This window comes from Fusarium pseudograminearum, chromosome 4 (genome assembly GCF_000303195.2).
Source record: "Fusarium pseudograminearum CS3096 chromosome 4, whole genome shotgun sequence".
NCBI classification, from domain to species: Eukaryota; Fungi; Ascomycota; class Sordariomycetes; order Hypocreales; family Nectriaceae; genus Fusarium; species Fusarium pseudograminearum.
The window spans coordinates 5,538,297-5,555,751 of NC_031954.1; the positions used below are offsets into that span (position 1 = coordinate 5,538,297).

General features: G+C 48.9%; 7 protein-coding genes across 7 annotated transcripts, besides 2 other annotated features; 3 read left to right on the plus strand and 4 right to left on the minus strand.

Annotated features, from left to right (window-relative positions):
• Positions 1–701: 701 nt before the first annotated feature.
• On the plus strand, positions 702–2,418 carry FPSE_02278 (uncharacterized protein; the record flags this gene model as incomplete). Its single annotated transcript, XM_009255397.1, has 2 exons — positions 702–2,357; positions 2,410–2,418. 2 exons carry the CDS (start codon positions 702–704, stop codon positions 2,416–2,418), a joined length of 1,665 nt encoding a protein of 554 aa, XP_009253672.1.
• Positions 1,308–1,354: a repeat region.
• Positions 2,419–2,722: 304 nt separating the features above from the next.
• Positions 2,723–5,375, minus strand: FPSE_02277 (uncharacterized protein; the record flags this gene model as incomplete). Its single annotated transcript, XM_009255396.1, has 3 exons — positions 2,723–5,024; positions 5,084–5,295; positions 5,355–5,375. 3 exons carry the CDS (start codon positions 5,373–5,375, stop codon positions 2,723–2,725), a joined length of 2,535 nt encoding a protein of 844 aa, XP_009253671.1.
• Positions 5,376–7,003: 1,628 nt separating this feature from the next.
• Positions 7,004–8,633, plus strand: FPSE_02276 (uncharacterized protein; the record flags this gene model as incomplete). Its single annotated transcript, XM_009255395.1, has 3 exons — positions 7,004–7,893; positions 7,948–8,239; positions 8,289–8,633. The coding sequence occupies 3 exons, from the start codon at positions 7,004–7,006 to the stop codon at positions 8,631–8,633; spliced, it is 1,527 nt and encodes a 508-aa protein (XP_009253670.1).
• Positions 8,634–8,925: 292 nt separating this feature from the next.
• FPSE_02275 (uncharacterized protein) lies at positions 8,926–9,620 on the minus strand (the record flags this gene model as incomplete). The annotated part of the gene is made up of 2 exons (XM_009255394.1): positions 8,926–9,208; positions 9,262–9,620. 2 exons carry the CDS (start codon positions 9,618–9,620, stop codon positions 8,926–8,928), a joined length of 642 nt encoding a protein of 213 aa, XP_009253669.1.
• Positions 9,621–9,693: 73 nt separating this feature from the next.
• Positions 9,694–9,713: a microsatellite.
• A 524-nt stretch (positions 9,714–10,237) lies between these two features.
• On the plus strand, positions 10,238–11,030 carry FPSE_02274 (uncharacterized protein; the record flags this gene model as incomplete). Its single annotated transcript, XM_009255393.1, has 4 exons — positions 10,238–10,269; positions 10,628–10,666; positions 10,805–10,941; positions 10,987–11,030. 4 exons carry the CDS (start codon positions 10,238–10,240, stop codon positions 11,028–11,030), a joined length of 252 nt encoding a protein of 83 aa, XP_009253668.1.
• A 1,179-nt stretch (positions 11,031–12,209) lies between these two features.
• FPSE_02273 (uncharacterized protein) lies at positions 12,210–12,500 on the minus strand (the record flags this gene model as incomplete). The annotated part of the gene is made up of 1 exon (XM_009255392.1): positions 12,210–12,500. One exon carries the CDS (start codon positions 12,498–12,500, stop codon positions 12,210–12,212), a length of 291 nt encoding a protein of 96 aa, XP_009253667.1.
• An 817-nt stretch (positions 12,501–13,317) lies between these two features.
• On the minus strand, positions 13,318–15,552 carry FPSE_02272 (uncharacterized protein; the record flags this gene model as incomplete). The annotated part of the gene is made up of 1 exon (XM_009255391.1): positions 13,318–15,552. One exon carries the CDS (start codon positions 15,550–15,552, stop codon positions 13,318–13,320), a length of 2,235 nt encoding a protein of 744 aa, XP_009253666.1.
• Between the last annotated feature and the right edge of the window lie 1,903 nt (positions 15,553–17,455).

The window sequence follows — 17,455 nt, forward strand, 5'->3', positions numbered from 1 at the left end:
AGAGACCTGAGGCATGGATGGGAGGCAGCCTGAAGGGCAGTTGCCATCGTTCTCTTAGTACTGAAGTACTCTTTCCCTTTTGGGACTTATATGAGAACCACCTCCCATCATGATAAGAGATGAGACTGCAGGACTATACCAAGTTGCTTATAGCACCTGGTAGGCAATCTCTCCAACTGTAGGCGGTAGGTAACTTATAAGCAGAGGCTCTCTTTGAACAAGCAGTATTACTCGCAGGGCATTGATCAGTGATGATATTCAGTCTCATAGGTTGAAACAAGCGTGCAAGTGCTTCGTAGATAGGCCTGTCTGTATAATATTATCAATCTATCATTTATCTCCATAAGACAGTTTGAAGATTATATTGATTGTTTCGCTGCCGTTTTTCTCATATCAAGGTGTACCTGCGAGGACTTGTATGATAAGTACGCTACGTATATTCTCAGCAGTCAGACATATCACATCTCCTTTACCAAAAACGCAAAGTCATATTATTAAATCAATTGTATTTAAGAATCTTCTCGATCACAGTATTTCGCGATTTGTTCTGGAACAGAAATCTTGACTTGTCACCTACATCCCTTATCTTATCGGCATGAAGACCTAACAAATTTCGGAGCTAGACATCATGGATAGATTCACTACTGCCCTCGACACTTCAACGTCAACTCAGCGACAGAGTGTCGCTCAATTCTCCCATCATGGCTCCACGGTGCCCAACCGTATCGTCGACTTTTCTCCCTTTTCTATACCCCTCGTTATTCCTAACAAGACATACTTTCTCGGGCGCATCAGCTCTACGACGTCGATATAACTCCACCGTAAACGATCTTCCAGAGTCACGATTGAACCCCGCTCCTGACGATTACGCTTCCCCAAGCTTCTCCGACAAAGCTTTCCTTACTCTTTACGCTGGACGCGGCGGAAACGGCTGTATTTCCTTCTTGCGCGAAGCTTATCTAGCTGAGGGTCCTCCCAATGGCGGCGACGGTGGCCACGGCGGCAATGTCTACATTCAAGCAGCGCACGGCGAGACTTCGCTGCACAAGTTATCTCGAAAGCGTTTCGTGCGCGCTGGTCGCGGGAAGCATGGTCAGGGAAGCGCAAAAGGTGGGACGAGAGGAGACGACATCATAATAACTGTACCTGTGGGAACAGTCGTCCGTGAATTAGAGCGTGAGGATCCAGTTGCCGACGACGAGCTGGATATGAAGTTATGGCGAGCTCAACAGAAGCAGAAGAGGCGTGAAGAGAATCAAGCAGCTCTGGAACGAAAGCAGAGGCGGGAACATGAAGAAGAAATTCATGAGGAGGAAGAGGAGGAGTTTGAAGAGGAGGAAGAGGAAGAGGAGGACCAGGACCCTGAGCGTCGCAAGTGGCTTCTATACCCTGGACTGTCCAAGACCGACGTCAAAAATACTGTTTTCCCCAAGTTGCCCAAGCGTACTCGACTACTCAAACAACCGCCTCCTACAATCCGTCTTGACCTATCTCGCCCTACTCCTACGCCTATTCTTCTTGCGACGGGCGGTATCGGCGGTTTGGGCAACCCTCACTTCACCTCACGAGCACATCCTCGCCCAATGTTCGCTACCAAAGGCGATGATGCCGTCACTATGAAGATCGAACTGGAGCTTAAGCTCCTTGCTGATGTTGGCCTCGTCGGCCTTCCCAATGCTGGAAAGAGTACTCTACTTCGTGCCATCACAAACAGCCGTACTCGAGTGGGTAACTGGGCGTTTACAACTCTACAACCCAATATCGGCACGGTTGTTCTTGACAAGTACTCTGGCCGCCCTACCATCAAGAGCTATCGTCGCTACCCTGCTCAGCTGGGTTTGCCAGAAGAGGTCGAGACCGAGCCGCGCACTCGCTTCACCATCGCTGACATTCCTGGTTTGATTGAAGGAGCTCATCTTGACCGCGGTCTGGGTATTGCTTTCCTGCGACATGTCGAGCGTGCTGGCGTTCTCGCTTTCGTGATTGACTTGTCTGCCGGTGATGCAGTGAAGGCCCTCGACTCACTCTGGCGCGAGGTTGGACTTTATGCCGAAATGCGTGATGAGGAAGAGGCTGTTCGGGCAATCGATTCAAACATCGATTGGGATGTCACAGCAGACCTGGGCGGCTCCATGAACTACTCTCCTGTACATGAACCCGACCAAAACTCAAAGCAAAAGCAATCACTGCAAATTGCCGGAAAGCCCTGGTTCGTTGTCGCGACCAAGGCGGACTTGCCAGAGACGCAGGAAAACTTCAAGGAGCTTAAGCAATACCTCGACAGCATCACAAAGGGTGAGAGGTCACACCCAAGCGGTGTCGAGGATGCCTGGACCAAGGATTGCGCCGTCATTCCTGTAAGTGCAATCAATGGCCAGGGCGTGGATAGAATTGTACACTGGACTGTAGGGTTATTAGATGAATAGGCGATGGCGTTGACATATTTATGATCAGAAGCCAAAATTGTAACAATAGCATGATATCTGCATAAAGCCTTACCAAATAACGTGAGAAGTATGAATGTTGACTCATTCGATCTAAGAAGAGATATGAGCTTAAACGTGAGAAGTATAGAATCATAGCATAACACTCAACAACAAAGGGTGATTGCTAGGTTTTTAACACAAAAATTGTATTATCCTTTGTATCGGCATTTCATCCTCATCATGGTTCAAACTAAATAACACCGAACATCAAGCAGTTGTACATATCGGGACATCTTTTAAGCCTCCATTTTCTCCTCACTCTCTGCCTCCTTGGCAGGCTCTGCAATAGACTCTGACACAATCTCTACATCAGCAGTCTCCTCAGGTGAGGGCAAATCAGCAACATCAACTTCCTCCTTGACCTCCTCGGCGCCCTCGGCAGCCTTTTGCTGGTTCTTTTGTGCAACAATGTTGATGAGAGGAGATGTGTCGTTGAAGATACGTAGCAGCATGGCAGATCGGTCCTCCTTGGGAAGCATAAGGTTGAGCGAGTGGATGCTCTTCCATAGAGGCAGAGCCATGCGCTCCTTAAAGTCAGGGTCTGAACCATCAGGCTCAATGCGCAGGACAGCGCAGCCCATGCCCATATCGCGAACACGCTCGCCAATCTCGTCGAAGCGCTCGTACTTTCCGTCGTTGATACGAGGGAACATCTCGATGAGGAGCTTGCGGAATGTCTCCTTGTTGTGGAGGTGCACAACACGGGGCTCGCCGACATAACCCTGGAGGATGGGCATACCCTCAGCCTGGATACGCCATCTGCAGACATCTGCCGAGGGAGCATCCTGCTTCATGTACATACGGACACCACCGTGGATGAACTTAATACCACGACCCTCGTTCTCGATGAGGATATCGCGAAGGAGAGCGCTAGTGTAGTAGATAGCCTTGGCAGGCTCACCCATCTCATTTCGTACCATGTATCGGTCGTCGGGGAATCGCTTGGAGATGTGGTAGAACTCCTTGATGTTCTGGACGGTTGGGTGAGAGATGTCGAGGTACTTGAATGCCTCCTCGATGGGGCCGTTTCGGCGAGGCTTGCTGCCTTCCTGGCTCACTTGAGCAACAGGAGTTGCGGCGGCTGAGGGCTCAGTAGAATCAGTCTTAACCTTCTTAGCGGGTTGATCTTGAGCTTCCTCAGATTCGAGAGGGCGTTTGTTGCCGTTTGAAGAGGCGTCATCCATAACAACATCCTCTTGGCTTGCCTCAGCAACGACGGGTGCGGTCTCAGCCTCGGTCTTCTTCTCAACCTCCTCGACAACCTGCTCGCTGGGAGTGGCATCAGCAGGAGTTTCTGTCTTGGTAGGCTGCTTAGCCTCCTTGCCCTCATTCTCGTTCTTGGCCTTAAACTCGGACTTCTTCTCGAGAACTGTGATGAAGAAACCACCAGTATCTTGCATGTGAGGGTAGACTCGCATGCAACGCTCAAGAGGCAGGTCAGCGCAGTCAGCACCCTCAAGTCTGGGGAACATGGTCTCAACAACTCGTCCGGGGATGACACCTTCGGCGTTCTCCTTGGCGAAGTCCTCGACCTCCTTCCAGGAGCTCCAGACTCTGGCGCTCTTGTCCATAATCTTCCAGTCCTTCATTCCAGGGGCTCTCTTGAGGTTGGGGAGCTCGTTGCTGCAGTCGACAATCTCGACGTTTGCCGGGCCACCACATCGCTCGATAGCAGACACGACGACGGACTCGTTCTCGACAGGGTTCATACTACAGGTGGAGAAAACGACTCGACCACCAACCTTGAGTAGCTGCAGAGCGCGGACCAAGATTCTAATCTGTGTCAGATGCAGGCCAAGGGCGCTGCCAGGCTGCCAGTCTTTCCAGATGGCGGGGTTCTTTCGCAGAGTTCCGTCACCAGAGCAAGGAACATCAGCAAGAATGCGGTCAAACTTGAGGTAGGTAGGCTTCTTGTTGTCCTTGGCGGGGAGTCTGATGGAGGGGAACTGGGTGGCATCGTGGTTCGTAACGAGGAGGTTCGGGGAAGAAAGTCGCTTGAGCTGATGGACAAGCATGTGTCCGCGTTTGTAATCGGAGTCGTTGGCGACGAGCATACCAGTAGCTCGTCCGGCGTCGCTGGGGTCGGCTTCGAGATCGGCCTCCATCTCTTCCTTGGTCTCAGCGCCCAGGTCCAGGCCATCCTCCTGAGCGTAAGATCGGAGAACCTTGCGGACGCGGGCCTCCTCGCCCTGGTGGATCATCTCAAGAAGTTGCGCAGCCTTGCTTCCAGGAGCAGCGCACATATCAAGGACGGTCATACCGGGGCGGAGGTCCATCAGCAGAGGGGGAATCATACTGACAACCTCCTGTCGGCTAATGTTTCCAACGCTCGTCTCGGAGACCAGGAACTTCTGGAATTTGGCGAAGGGGGGGAACTTGCGAATGACGTTCTTGGGGGTAGTCATCCACCAAGCCAGGTCGTCGGGGTACCAGGGCACGGGCTGAGGAGGCTCGACGGGCCGGCCATCCTGGTGCTCGATTTTGACGATCTCGGGAATGTATCTGGTCTGGAGAAGGTTCTTGACAGTGACGGCGTGTCTAGGCGCAAAAGTTAGCAGATGGACTCTAATTTCGCGTCAACGCGGTTGCAAACATACCCCTTGGAGCCGCAGAACCTGAAGCTGTTGGGCAGCTCACGTCTCAATGCCTCCCAGTAAGCGTTCTTCTCCTCCTCGGGCAGTTGGAGAAGAGAATCGTAGAAGCGCTGGAGCTTCTCGTTCTCCTTGGGGATGGCAGGATAATCTCTCCAGCCGCCTCCATCTCGCGCACCGCCTCGGCCGCCGCCGCCGCCGCCTCGTTTGCCTTTGCCCTGTAGCCATCAATGTCAGTAAACCACAATTGGTGCGTTTTGGGGGCGTTCTGTCGTACCCTGAAGCTCTTTTTACCCATTGTCGCAAATGTTTTAAGATGTGAAGACTTCCAAAAATGGAATGCGATAAATTTTCTGGTTCTAATGGATGGATGGTTGAAAATTGCCCCGCCCACCTGCAACTATGGGGCGCTAGGCATGCAAGGTTCAGTGACTACTAACCTTAGCAGGTGCCTTTTAGTTCATCATTTGATGGTTACCTTTACTAGAAGCAACCTTGTTCTCTACCTACCTACCTAGGTACCTAGGTAGGTATGAGGAAACTTCCATGGCTGCGGAAAGCATAAGTTAGGTAGTAATTAGTTCATTATTTCACCCTAAAGCTTAACAGACAGTGAGATTCTACGAGTCAATGATTTTGAAAACTAAATATTTGTGCACTATGACTCGCTTCTCTACCTATTGGCATGTGACTATCATGCATACGCCTTACTTGCAAATTTACATATGGTATCAGGTAATTAAGAATTACTGATTCGAACCATTCTACTATATTACCGTTTCATTCTCCTCGCAAGATGCAATACATGCCTTGTTTGCCTGTGTATGGACTCATCCCGGTAAAGGCTATCCCTGGCCACAACGCCTGTTGAAGAGAATCTCCTACAAAGGCATCATCAACGAATCAACCTCGATATACAATTGTTGTTCAACATATTCACTTCTTTTCAGCTTAGCCCTGTACTTTTCATCAGTTAAAACACGATGTTGACATTATATCCACGTGTTGTGAAGACACTCCTTTCTCTCAACTGACGTTTTTGAAAATGGAAGCTCTGCCTTATTCCTCATCGCGGAAAAGAAGTCATAAAGAAACATTGTAGTTATTAGATATCTACAAGAGGTCTTCCCTGAGTCATCAGACGTTTACATATTTCTTTCCTGTGGTTATTCATTCACCTACATGTTACAAGTTACTGTTTCTGGCAAGCCGGTGCCGAAGCCGAAGCCGAAGCCGAGCCCGTTGTTCCAGCACCTCTCAGTACATTCCGCGCATTCTCATCTTAACTCTACAACCTACTATAACCCCATGGTTTTGCAACATTTTGCAATTGGTCGTCTTTTTTGACCAGTTTATATATTTAAACTGCCTCTCGATCCGTGAGATACGAGTTTTGTCTCTCACTGTTGCCTTACAAAGAATCGTTACCGTCACACTACTCGTCGAAATATCATGAGTGATGCGTGTAGAAGATCGCCTCGACGACCGAATGGGAGACTGGAGGCCTGCGATCAATGTCGGTCGCGTAAAGTTGCCTGTGATCACAGACGACCCAACTGTGTGAGATGTCAGAAGAGGGGAGATGCCTGTGTTTACACAATATCAACATCGCGGGGTGTAGTCAGGAGAACGACTCAAGCAGGGCTGCTGAGTCCATCAATATCAAAATCAAGAAACTCTCAGCCTGTCACGCCCATGATACGAGATTACGCTTTTAGTCCTGGCTATCTTGGGTTTACAAGTTACAATTCTGCCTTTCAAGGAGCCCGCGAAAGTCTATCTGTTCCGGCAACAAGTCTAGATTCATTTGGTACTGATGTATCAAGTCCCAGAAATGAGGATATATGCTTACGAAGGTTGCCTTTGCCAACACAGCAAATGTGCCTTGTTGTTCTGCAGTACCTCCCAGGGCGGCCAGAGGCGCACATGGTATTCCACGACGAACCGGGCCTCGAGTCCACCACATCATGGTCTCATGCTGCTGTATCAAGAATCATTACTTCATTGCGGCAGCTTTTCCAGCGATTCAAAGGGAGCGAGTCCTTTGATGAGAAAGTTGCTGATGTTTTATGTCGTAATACTACTCGACCAGTACAAGATACCTTTGACAATTTCGATGACTGGATAGCTCAGTTTTGTGGACCAAACATTCGATGGGAATCAATAGGTCTGTTATGGGCACATGTTGAGGGCCTCTCGGATGCTTTGTCAACACTAAAGTACCGCCAGCTCAAGTGGGTAGAGGGGAAGCAATCTTCTATTGTTTCACACGAGCATTTACACTATATTATCGAAATATCACGTCACTTTACAGCTGGAAACGATATGTTGCTCGATCTATGTCGTCGACATGCTGCTCTTGCGACCCTAGTTTATGGCGATGCCAGCCCTGTGTATTGGAACGCCCACAGCCTGTGTGTTTCGATGCTACTCTTTCTTGGTCGTCACGCTCCAGAAGTATCCAAGTCTCAAGGAAAGCCTGAAAAGATTTCATTCTGTGTCGAGAACAGGCGTTTTCTCTACTGCTATATCTTTGCCAACGACAAATCCATGGTCTCGTTTACTGGCAGACCGCCACTCCTCAGCCGTCGCTATTGCTCATCTCAAGCCCCCTTGGACTTTTCTGACAGCTGCATGATATCAAAAGAATCGATGACAAAGGAGTTCAAGGCTTTGGATGAACGGGGCTGGAATACGAAGGGCGAGATCTACGCCAACGGCTATATACGAGCTCGTTTCTTGAAGTCCTATCTCATGGACGAAGTAATAGAGATTGCACTTGGCAATGACACTCACGTTGCGCTTGATTATCTTGAGTGGGTTAATTGGTGACTGGGGCTTATACATGTTCGCTAACTAAAATGAAACAGGGACATCAAGGCTCGGGTAAACCAGTTGTTTTTCGAGATGCCATCGCATTTGATTTTTGAGTACCAGAACCTCGATGATCCGGGCCTCGATATTAATGTTCTTTACTTAAGAATCTTAATTTATCTAAGCCATAAAAGAGACATCTTTGTGGTCGAGCGGCTGTTGCTCCAGCATGGGGCGATTGACGACGGCTCTTTGCTGACAACTAGTTTTGATTTAGTCAAAGTCACAGTTGTACTTTGGATACACAAGAACAAATTCGCCCCCATGAGAAGAAATTTTGAATGGGTGGTAAGTACTTATAACCTTTATTGTCGATTGCTTGTCTGATTTTGAACAGTTGGTTGCATATGCTGCCCCTGGCGGTGGCATTCTATGTCAAGAGTTGCTTCGGCCAACTTTCTTTGGTATTCACCCTCTAAATCCTGCTCTTTCACGATCAAGTATTGTGCAGCAGCTCAGCATGCTTGTTGCTTTTCTGAACTGGGTTGGTCCAGGCTCGCCAAATAGAGTGGTATGCAGTGATTGTGAGACCGTTATCCAGCGTGTGCTTGATGAGCACTTGAACGCTTCGCCTGCAAACGATGCGAGCTTAGAGCCTTTGGATCCGGGCTTTCCTCGATCTCTTGGGTTTAAGTTTGAGTTGTTAAACACATTCGAATGGCTAAATGCTATGGAACGATAGACACCCAATTAGCTATTGACAAATAGGAAATACCGTGATAGGCACTGCCATAGACATTGTTATAATATTATTCTGTTGTTTCCATTCAAGTCAGATAAAACGCATTCATTGATCATCGGTTCTCGATTTGGGACATCATGCAAGTGAAGTGGTATCTTTATTATCATCTCTCCCGCAGGAGGTCGTCTATAAGCTCATACAAAGTCCAGTGGCTAGTCTGGCTAGCTTTGACTCAATAAAATGCCAACCAGGGCATGAATCATAAAACACAATTGACTGACGCAGAGAATATCTACATCATCAAGCCACCGAAGAGACCAGCCATGGCCATACCGGCAGTCATGAGACCCCAGCGGATCTCTCCTCTAGCCTCAAGGCCAGCGTTTGCGCCTGCGGACTCTGTTGAAGAAGCACCGGTCTCAGTGCTGGTGCCAGTGGGCTCGGAAGTACCGGAGGCGGCCAATGTGCCGGTAGCAGTAGCAATCTCACCACCACCGGTAGATCGGGGAGCAACGCTATCGTCGGAGTCCTCGGCAGCCTTGGCGAAGTTGGAGAAGCTTCGTTGTCCGCTGGTGCTATTCATCTTGTTAGTATGTATAACCTTTTTTTGTGCAAAGCTTGAACTTACGGAGCGTTGATAGCACCAACCATACCACCCTGGCAGTGACCTTGAACAGCGCAGTAGTACCAGATGGGGTCCTCGGAGGTGACGTTGATGGTGAAGACCTTGTCACTCATGCCCTGCTTGACATCCCAGGTGCCACTAAAGAAAGCGGTGCTGTTGATGGGCTCGCAAGGCTTGGCGAAGCCGCTCTGGGCGACGTTGTGGGTTCCCTTGTAGAAGTGGAATTCGACAGTGTCGCCGGTCTTTGCTGTGGTCTCGGCGGGATCGAATTTCAGACCTCCATCTCCAACCTTAACCACGTGCTTAGCAGCCGAGACGAGGCTGGCAGAAAGGGCGAGAAGAGTGATGGGAGAGGCGTGCATTTTGGTGGTTTTGTTTATGTTTGTGGTAAGAGTGGTGGAGTTGGGAGTTGAATTATTTGTATCTTTGCGGACTTGAGATGAGATGAGATGAGAGTGTGTGATGTTTGATGCTATATTGAAAAACGAGTGTTTCTCCCTTCCTCTTTATACTTGTTCCAATTCGTACTTACAGACTTGAAGCAAACTTGACCCTGGACCCCCTGTCACCTGTAACGGTAAATATGCGACTGTTGGAAACTTTCTTACTAGCCTCAAACAAGGGTGAGGCACAGGGTCGTGTCGGCCGCTTACAGCCTCAGCCACCCGGCATATGTATCAAATCTACCTGTTCGGATGGTTTGATACTCCGACTTAAGATGTTTTGGCTTTCGGATAGACGGCGCTAGATAAAACGAGACGTTAAACGAACCCGAGACTCTTCATGTAGCACCGCCCAACTCCTCCATGCCGCTTAGCGACCTGGACAGTTGATTGAAAGGCGATCTTTTCTTTAACGTCGGCAATTCAATGCCGTAGAAGCGGGCGCGCCATAAGCCATAAACGCTATATCGTTTCGTAAAATAATAGCCTGGACGCCATTGCCGTTGCGTCCGGGAGACGCCAGGCCTGGCGGCTCGATGGGAATTGTCATAGGACAACCTCAGACTCTGTACCTAACACTCGAATATTTTCTTGGATCTTGCTAGGAGATTCGAAACAGGAGACAACTCGCACCGAAAACGTGTCAGTCGAATTGAAACTCCTTGGCTTGGTTAACAGCCATATTATCGCGTTTCTATCTGTACCCGACCCAATAATGTTAGTGCAGGGTCTAAAAGTTTCATTAACGAGACTAGTACCCCGGATTTTGGTCTTGGCGCGCATGGCAGGCCACTGGTATACTGCAATGCATTATTGACAGTTATGGGACGTTATTGTTATTGACAAACATGAGGCCTCCGGTCTAGAACAAATTAGAAGGAGTATCCTTGCCCACAGCATTGAACACGACGATTGGTGTTTACCAGCAACCGCCCTTACAACTACCTGGCCAGCTATTGGGCCAGGTATGTGTTAATTTAGACGTGAGAGCTAGCAAACGTTGACGATACTTCCAAATAAACAAGGATCCGACAGTTGGGTACCTACATAGAGTAAACAATAAACTCTGATTAGCATGATCTACACTGTACCTCTGGTTAAAGCATGGCAGTTGTTCTAATGCTAAACGTGAACTCCACCACTGTTGATGTGACCCAAGACCACGGAGAAGCTGTTGGCTCTCCACTTCCACATCCCCATTCAGATCCAAATATCACAACGCTTGATATTGTCAAAGTCGGTGAGATATCCAACAATTTCCCGACCTAGGCTATAACTATATCAGCTCTATTGCTATATCATTATATGTTTCAACGTAGCGGTCCTTAATGACAGCTTTTCCATGCAAGATCCAAGCGATTCATCTTACCCTACAGCCAGCCAGCTTGGATATCGATGTTATCCATGATTTCGCGAAACATTTTGTCTCCGGACACAGATCTCAAAGTGGAAGCTGTGAGAATTAAACTTCACACTTGTCAGCATCGTCGATGGGGCATACGTAGGTCTGCGCCACGACTGACATGTTTGTCAGATGTTAGTAACTGTTAGCTAAGTGCTGTCACTTATTGGCAAACAGTCATAGAGCCAGAGAGCCAAGGCATTTGTTAAGGGTAATAACTGGATATCCCACCTCGGCCGATATAAAGGTGGGATTCAACATTGAAGTTATCGCCAAGTTCTCCGTATGCACACATTAGTTAAACTCAAACAAGATGAGGCTCCCCACTAACGGCCGAGTGACCAGGCGAGCATCTCGGAGCTTCCTGCTCCCGAGCGGCTTCACGGAGTCACATGTTTTCGTGGAGCAACTAATTCTGCCAGCGCGCGCCGCTTTCACAATCACTCGCGCACGGACCAGCACCGGATTTCACTATATAATTTCGGCTTCCCGCTAACCTTTCCTCTACTTTTTCTTTTCTTCTTCATACTTACCTTGTTCCGAGGAGGCCAGCTCACAAATTGGCTTCCTCAGCATGGAAGGCCTGCATTGCACATCGCGGAGTCATTTCCTTGCTCTATTGTCCTTCGGGGCCATAGGGGGCGCAATTTTTGATTTTGAACCTTTCATTATGTGCTTGGCTTGAAGCTGGGTCATGAAGAAGGAAGCCTGCATTGAAAGCGATCATATTGCAGAGTGGATGTGTCTAGCGAAACCGCAAGTGAGATTATATGTAAGGTCGTTGCCGTTGAAAATAACGCCTACATTCGTTCATAGCGCAGAAGACGCGCTCTCCACTGTCACTGTAAATTTTCAGAGTGTCAAATACTGAGCGCGTAGTTGAATTTCAGTAGCATCCCGAACAGAAATATGCTGGTGCAATCAATGTAGGACGTGGCTGGGATCACGCAAGATGTGTCTACGCAGAGTAACAGGCAATCGTGTTATTGTATTGATTATTGATACACTTCAGGTGCTGTTCCCTCCCAGTAATACATTCTTCTGTCAATCCTCCCCAAGCTATCGTGGTATCGTCGTTGTTGATGTTGTTTGTCGTTGATCATAATTTATCGCTTCTTCCACTGTCCGGCGTCCTCGACGCCCTTGGAGATGCTGCCAAGTCCGCCCTCGACTCCAGTGCCGATGTTGCCAACAGCATCGCCGATGGGCTGTCCAGCGCTGCCAGTCGCCGCGGTGACGGTATCACCAACACCGCGAGTCGCGGCTCCAGTAACGTTGCCGACTGTGCGACCGAGGCCACCGACGGTGTTGCCCAAGGTGCTGGTGAGGAAGTTGGCGGCTCCTCCGACTGTGTCGCCGACATTGCCAGCGGCGCTATTGTTCTTGTTGTTGTTCATGATGGTAGTTGGTGGTGGTGATAGGTTTGTGGTATTTGTATTTGTATTTGTTTTGTTTTGAAGTTTGCACTGAGGTTTGAGATCTTGCAGATTAAAAAGCAATGCACTCGTTTTCGGCGGAAGAACTCTTCCCTTAAATGTTTATTTCTCATCCCTCTGGAATCTTTCGAATATCTAATGCACGCAAATCGCCAGCCAAGTTACATCACAACATGACGTCAAAAACCTGCGAATCCGTCATATTCATTGGGCCGCCCTCAAGGCACCAGCCACACAACTCTGACATCCCTCCCTCCCGAATCTCTAAAATGACGTTCCTCGACACATAATTACGCATCCTAGTGTTTGAGGTATGCAGAGGTGGTCCTGTCCGGAAATATTATAGGGTAGCAAGACTGCCCTAGCAGGCATCTACAGACATCGCTTGTGGTGAGCTTTTGATGTCATGCGCCTGGATCTTGGACCTACAAGACCCTTGAAAGAAACCACACACCTGCCAGATGTGGCGCACTCGTCCGTTAACTGTCAGTCTGTGAGGCTGTGACTGGTCGGCGATAGCATCACAACATCGTTGTGCAGCACTTGATTCGCACTCCGAGATTCCTGCGCAAGGAGATGTCGACTTGCATCGTCATGATTTCAAGATCTTGGCACAATCCATGACGTTCGAAGCACAGCATCATGTATGTACAGTAGACAGGAGGGGGAACGCGTGGAAGTGTAGTTGAAGAATCAACATGGGCATGATCATCATGCCCGGCTTTTAATGTAGATCTAAAATTCAAGCCCAAGCAAGGAATGTCGCTATACCCGGTATCTAACCAATATTGAACTCGTCCGCTGCCGAGTTCATCAACATCATACTCTTCTTCCTGATTATGTTCTGGTTTTGCCTCTCGTCTCCCGCAGCCTGCTCCGGGTCCTTCTCGACACCCTTATTCATTCGCTTCTTGGTCTTCCTCTCCACACCTTGTCCGATGCCGCCAGGCGCTTCTCTCAAACCGTAGCTCTTGGCCGTGTGTCCCAGGTGTAGTTCTGAAATGTCAAAGTGCTTCCTCTCCTCCTTGGTATGTGTAGCATATGCTCTGATGTGGGACTTGAAGCCATTTCGAGCAAGTTCTAGACGCTTGGTATCTTCGAGCAGGCGCTGTTCGATGTGCAACTGAAGAGACTCCGCCTTGTCGTGGAAAGAATGTCCATCTTCCGGTTTCGCAGTCGTCTCAACCGGGAATTCGAGCTTGGTCATCATTCCCTTTTGCAGGATTGAATCGTATGATTGTGGTGTTGGCGTTGTTGACCCCTTCATTAGCTCGATATAGCCTTCTTCAGTTCCGGGGAGGAGGAATAGTAGAGCGTCACCAGGTTTACCAGCACGAGCAGTTCGACCGACACGATGAATATGATCGGCGAAGCTGAACGCAGGGTCGTACTCGATAACTAGATCAACCGAAGGAATATCTAGACCTCGGGAAGAAACATCGGTCGTGATAAGAAGAGACGGTGATTTGCAAGCTGAGAATGATTTAAGAGTAGCTGTACGGATAGGCTGCGATAGAGATCCATGCATCCTGTGGAGGACAACCTCGGGGCTCGCCGGTGAAGTGATGTACGCCGCCTTTGACACTGTCTTCGAGATTGATTCTGCCTCCTTGGAAGCCGCCACAGGTGCTTCGGCAGTGTTGGGGTCTCGTAACAGTTCGTAGTGAAAATCGACAGAGTCGGCGCAAGATATAAATATGATAGCTTTCATGGTCTTTCCGCGCCGGGAGAATGTAGACTTGAGATACGAGATCAAAGTAACGAGTCGTAGCTTGGCAGGAACCACGGAATAGTACTGGTGAAGCTGTGCAGGTGCCTTCATCTCGCTCTTTTGCACATCGAGCTCCATATCCTCCTTCTTTGCTGCTAGGAATGTCGCATCCGCCAAACTCATTTCTCCGAGCTTCTGCACGTTCATCTTCATAGTGGCCGAGCACAGTACTGTAACTCTTCGTTCTGGTAGGGCCTTGAGCGGTGTTCCATCGGGTAGCGTATCCGATACGTCGACTGCCTTGAGTGCTGTGATGACCTTCTTCAAGTCATCCTCGAAACCCAAGTCCATAAGTCGATCGCCTTCATCGAGAATCAGCCATCGGACGATGCTGAGGTTAAGCGCCTTGGTGTTGTCGATGTGATCAGCAAGTCGTCCGGGGGTGGCGACCAAGAAATTGACGCCCTTTCGTATGCGGGCCTTCTCTGCCTTCTTGGACTCTCCTCCTGTGATCGCTGTCGAGACAAGCCATGGAAACGGTCGAATGAGCTTTTCGAGAACTGTGTGGACCTGCTTGGCAAGTTCACGAGTAGGTGCAACAATGATTGCGAAAGCGCCAGAGTCTCGATGGATCTGGGCACCTCCCTTCACACTTAGAAGCAGAACGCGATGTAGGATAGGCAAAAGGTAAGCCAAGGTCTTTCCGGAACCAGTTTCGGCCTGGACAAACGCATCGGAGCTGCTCGTCAGCATGTGAGGGATGACTTTATTCTGAATACCCGTGGGTCGCTCGAGGCCCATCTTGCCGAGTTCGTCTACAAGTCGAGCAGATATTGTCAAGGTTCCGAAGTTGGCGACATCTGACAGTGGCGCATTGGTCGCTTCTGGGGCAGTCCATTCTTCCTGCTTCTCTTCTGCCTCCGTCTTTTGAGCGGGATTGAATGAGAAGAGGCGCGAGATAACTTGTTTCGACTTGCCGTCCGATTGATGGCTCCTAGATTGGCCTGACGCTCCTCCGTGGCCATCGTTGTCGAAATGCCTTGGTCGCGAACCAAATCGGTTGGCTGACTTATAATCAAAGCCATCGTCAAAGTCTCCATCGTCTGTCCTCTGTCGTTTTGAGGATCTTCCGTCGTCGGGTCCATCTGTCGAAGACTTTGGCTGAGACTGTTTTCCGGAGGCTATCCTTGCTGACTTTTCAGCCTGCTTCCTGTCGCGCCAGCGTCCACCCTTGAACTTGACCTGGGGTTTGACAGGGCCAGACCCTAGGTCAAAGTTTAGAAGCATTCCATCATCGGCCATCGTTGCGGTGTTGTCGATGTTGGTTTACAGAGGTTATACGTGGGGCTTGCGATATTCTCAACAGCTACAACGAAGAAAAAAATATTAAGTGGAGAAACGATATCTAATCGTCCCTATCGATAACGCACCGCGACCGCGGTCTAGACCTCGAGGGATCTACAATTCCTGCCATGATGTACAGATGGACCATGAAGGAGGCTCTTCGCGAATCGGAAGTGAGATCATCATAATGAAACTGGAAATAGTCTCGTGAGCACTGCTCGAGGGGTACTTGGGCAGCTCAAGATAGTCAAGATAATTGTGCTCGAGAAAATCCCGGACTTTGGAGTGTCAAGTGACACGAGACTTGAGAGTTGTTATCGTCAATTGTGTATCGAAATCCTCCGAGATTCCTCAAGAGGAAATAGATCGATAACAAATGACGCCAAAAGTTGAACAGAAGAGCACGGGGACATGTTCATGATTCCGTAGAATCGCGAAGCTGAAACCGCGTAAGCAAAGGGATGCCATGCAAATGCAGAGCAACGCAACGGCCCTTCAGGTGACTCAATGCAATCTCAATCTACGGGAGTCTAATCTTTCAGTAAATGAGTGCTACGTCAGAATACTTCTGTACAACTTGGGACATGGCAAACAGGCTGAGTTACACGTAGAGTCGTAGACGGTCATAGACCTGATACACCCAGGTCATAGAAGAGCTTAGGCATAAGCAACTCGTAACTTTAGCCCGAGTGCATAGTAGCGTCGGAGATTGACCAAATTCGAATTCCAGTCCGGATACTGCCACATATTGTCAAGTGATAATCGTCTGCCCTGACCCGTCAATCTCCAATTCTCCAAAATCCCCAATCTTTAGGCGGAATTCATGGAGTTAAAGAAGCGAAATGCCGGGCTTGTGTTTTACACCCGATCTGACTCGGCTATTTACCTCTAGCGAGAGAGTGACAGGTCAGGGATCAGAATTGTCATCATCAGCTAGGTAGGAATCGAAACCCATATTGATCCGCAACATCCGCTGGAAACGGGGCTTTTTCGTTGATAGGCAATCCATGTGACGGAGCAAAATTGCATTTGCAGCCCTGTAATCCTGCCTACAATACGGTACGGCGCGGTACAGCACAGTACTTCGTCGACGTCGCCACAACGATGGCTGCAGTGTTTACTGTATCATGATCAAGCCTTGTTGTTTTTTTTACTTTGCAGCTAGGGCAAATAGAGGAGCTGACGGAGGGCGGAGTTGCACTAATTGCCCCGGAGGTGAAGCCGGTGTAAGACTTTTGGGGGCTGTTCTACACTTGGCAATGGGATTTTAAGCAGCTGACAATATTGTTTTTCACACACATCATGGTAGATTTTAAAAGTGGTTTGCCACACCTTGTGCGTTGACACCGAAATGCTATGACAGTTGATAGGCGTCAACGATGTGATGATCTGAGGTCCATATTTGTACTCTTTTTGATACTCGACAAGATATCAGCGACTTATGTTTTCCATTAGTAATTAAATGGGCCTTGATGGTGTCTTGGAATATATCAACATGATCCCAGCCTCCATAAAAGACAGAAAAGACAGAAGTCGAAATAGTTGACCACAATTAAAGCGACAACAACTGAAGTTATCAAGGTCCAGGTGTCCTCTTTTCTCTGAGAGGGCTGGCGGGATATCTGGTAGCCACCCGACAGGCTGGACTTGAAGTCCCGGATTCTTCCTCAACCCTCGCACTAAGGGAGACAGCCATGATATTTCGTCCAATGGAAGCTCGAGAAATCGCCATCTAAGGAAGTCTAAGACAGGGAGGGCTAGACAAAACACCGGTTTGTTATCGCCGTGGCCACCATCAGAGTCCAGAGAGTTGGATGCGGATGGCTCTAGCAGTCCTAGTTCAGTTTACTCGATGACTGCT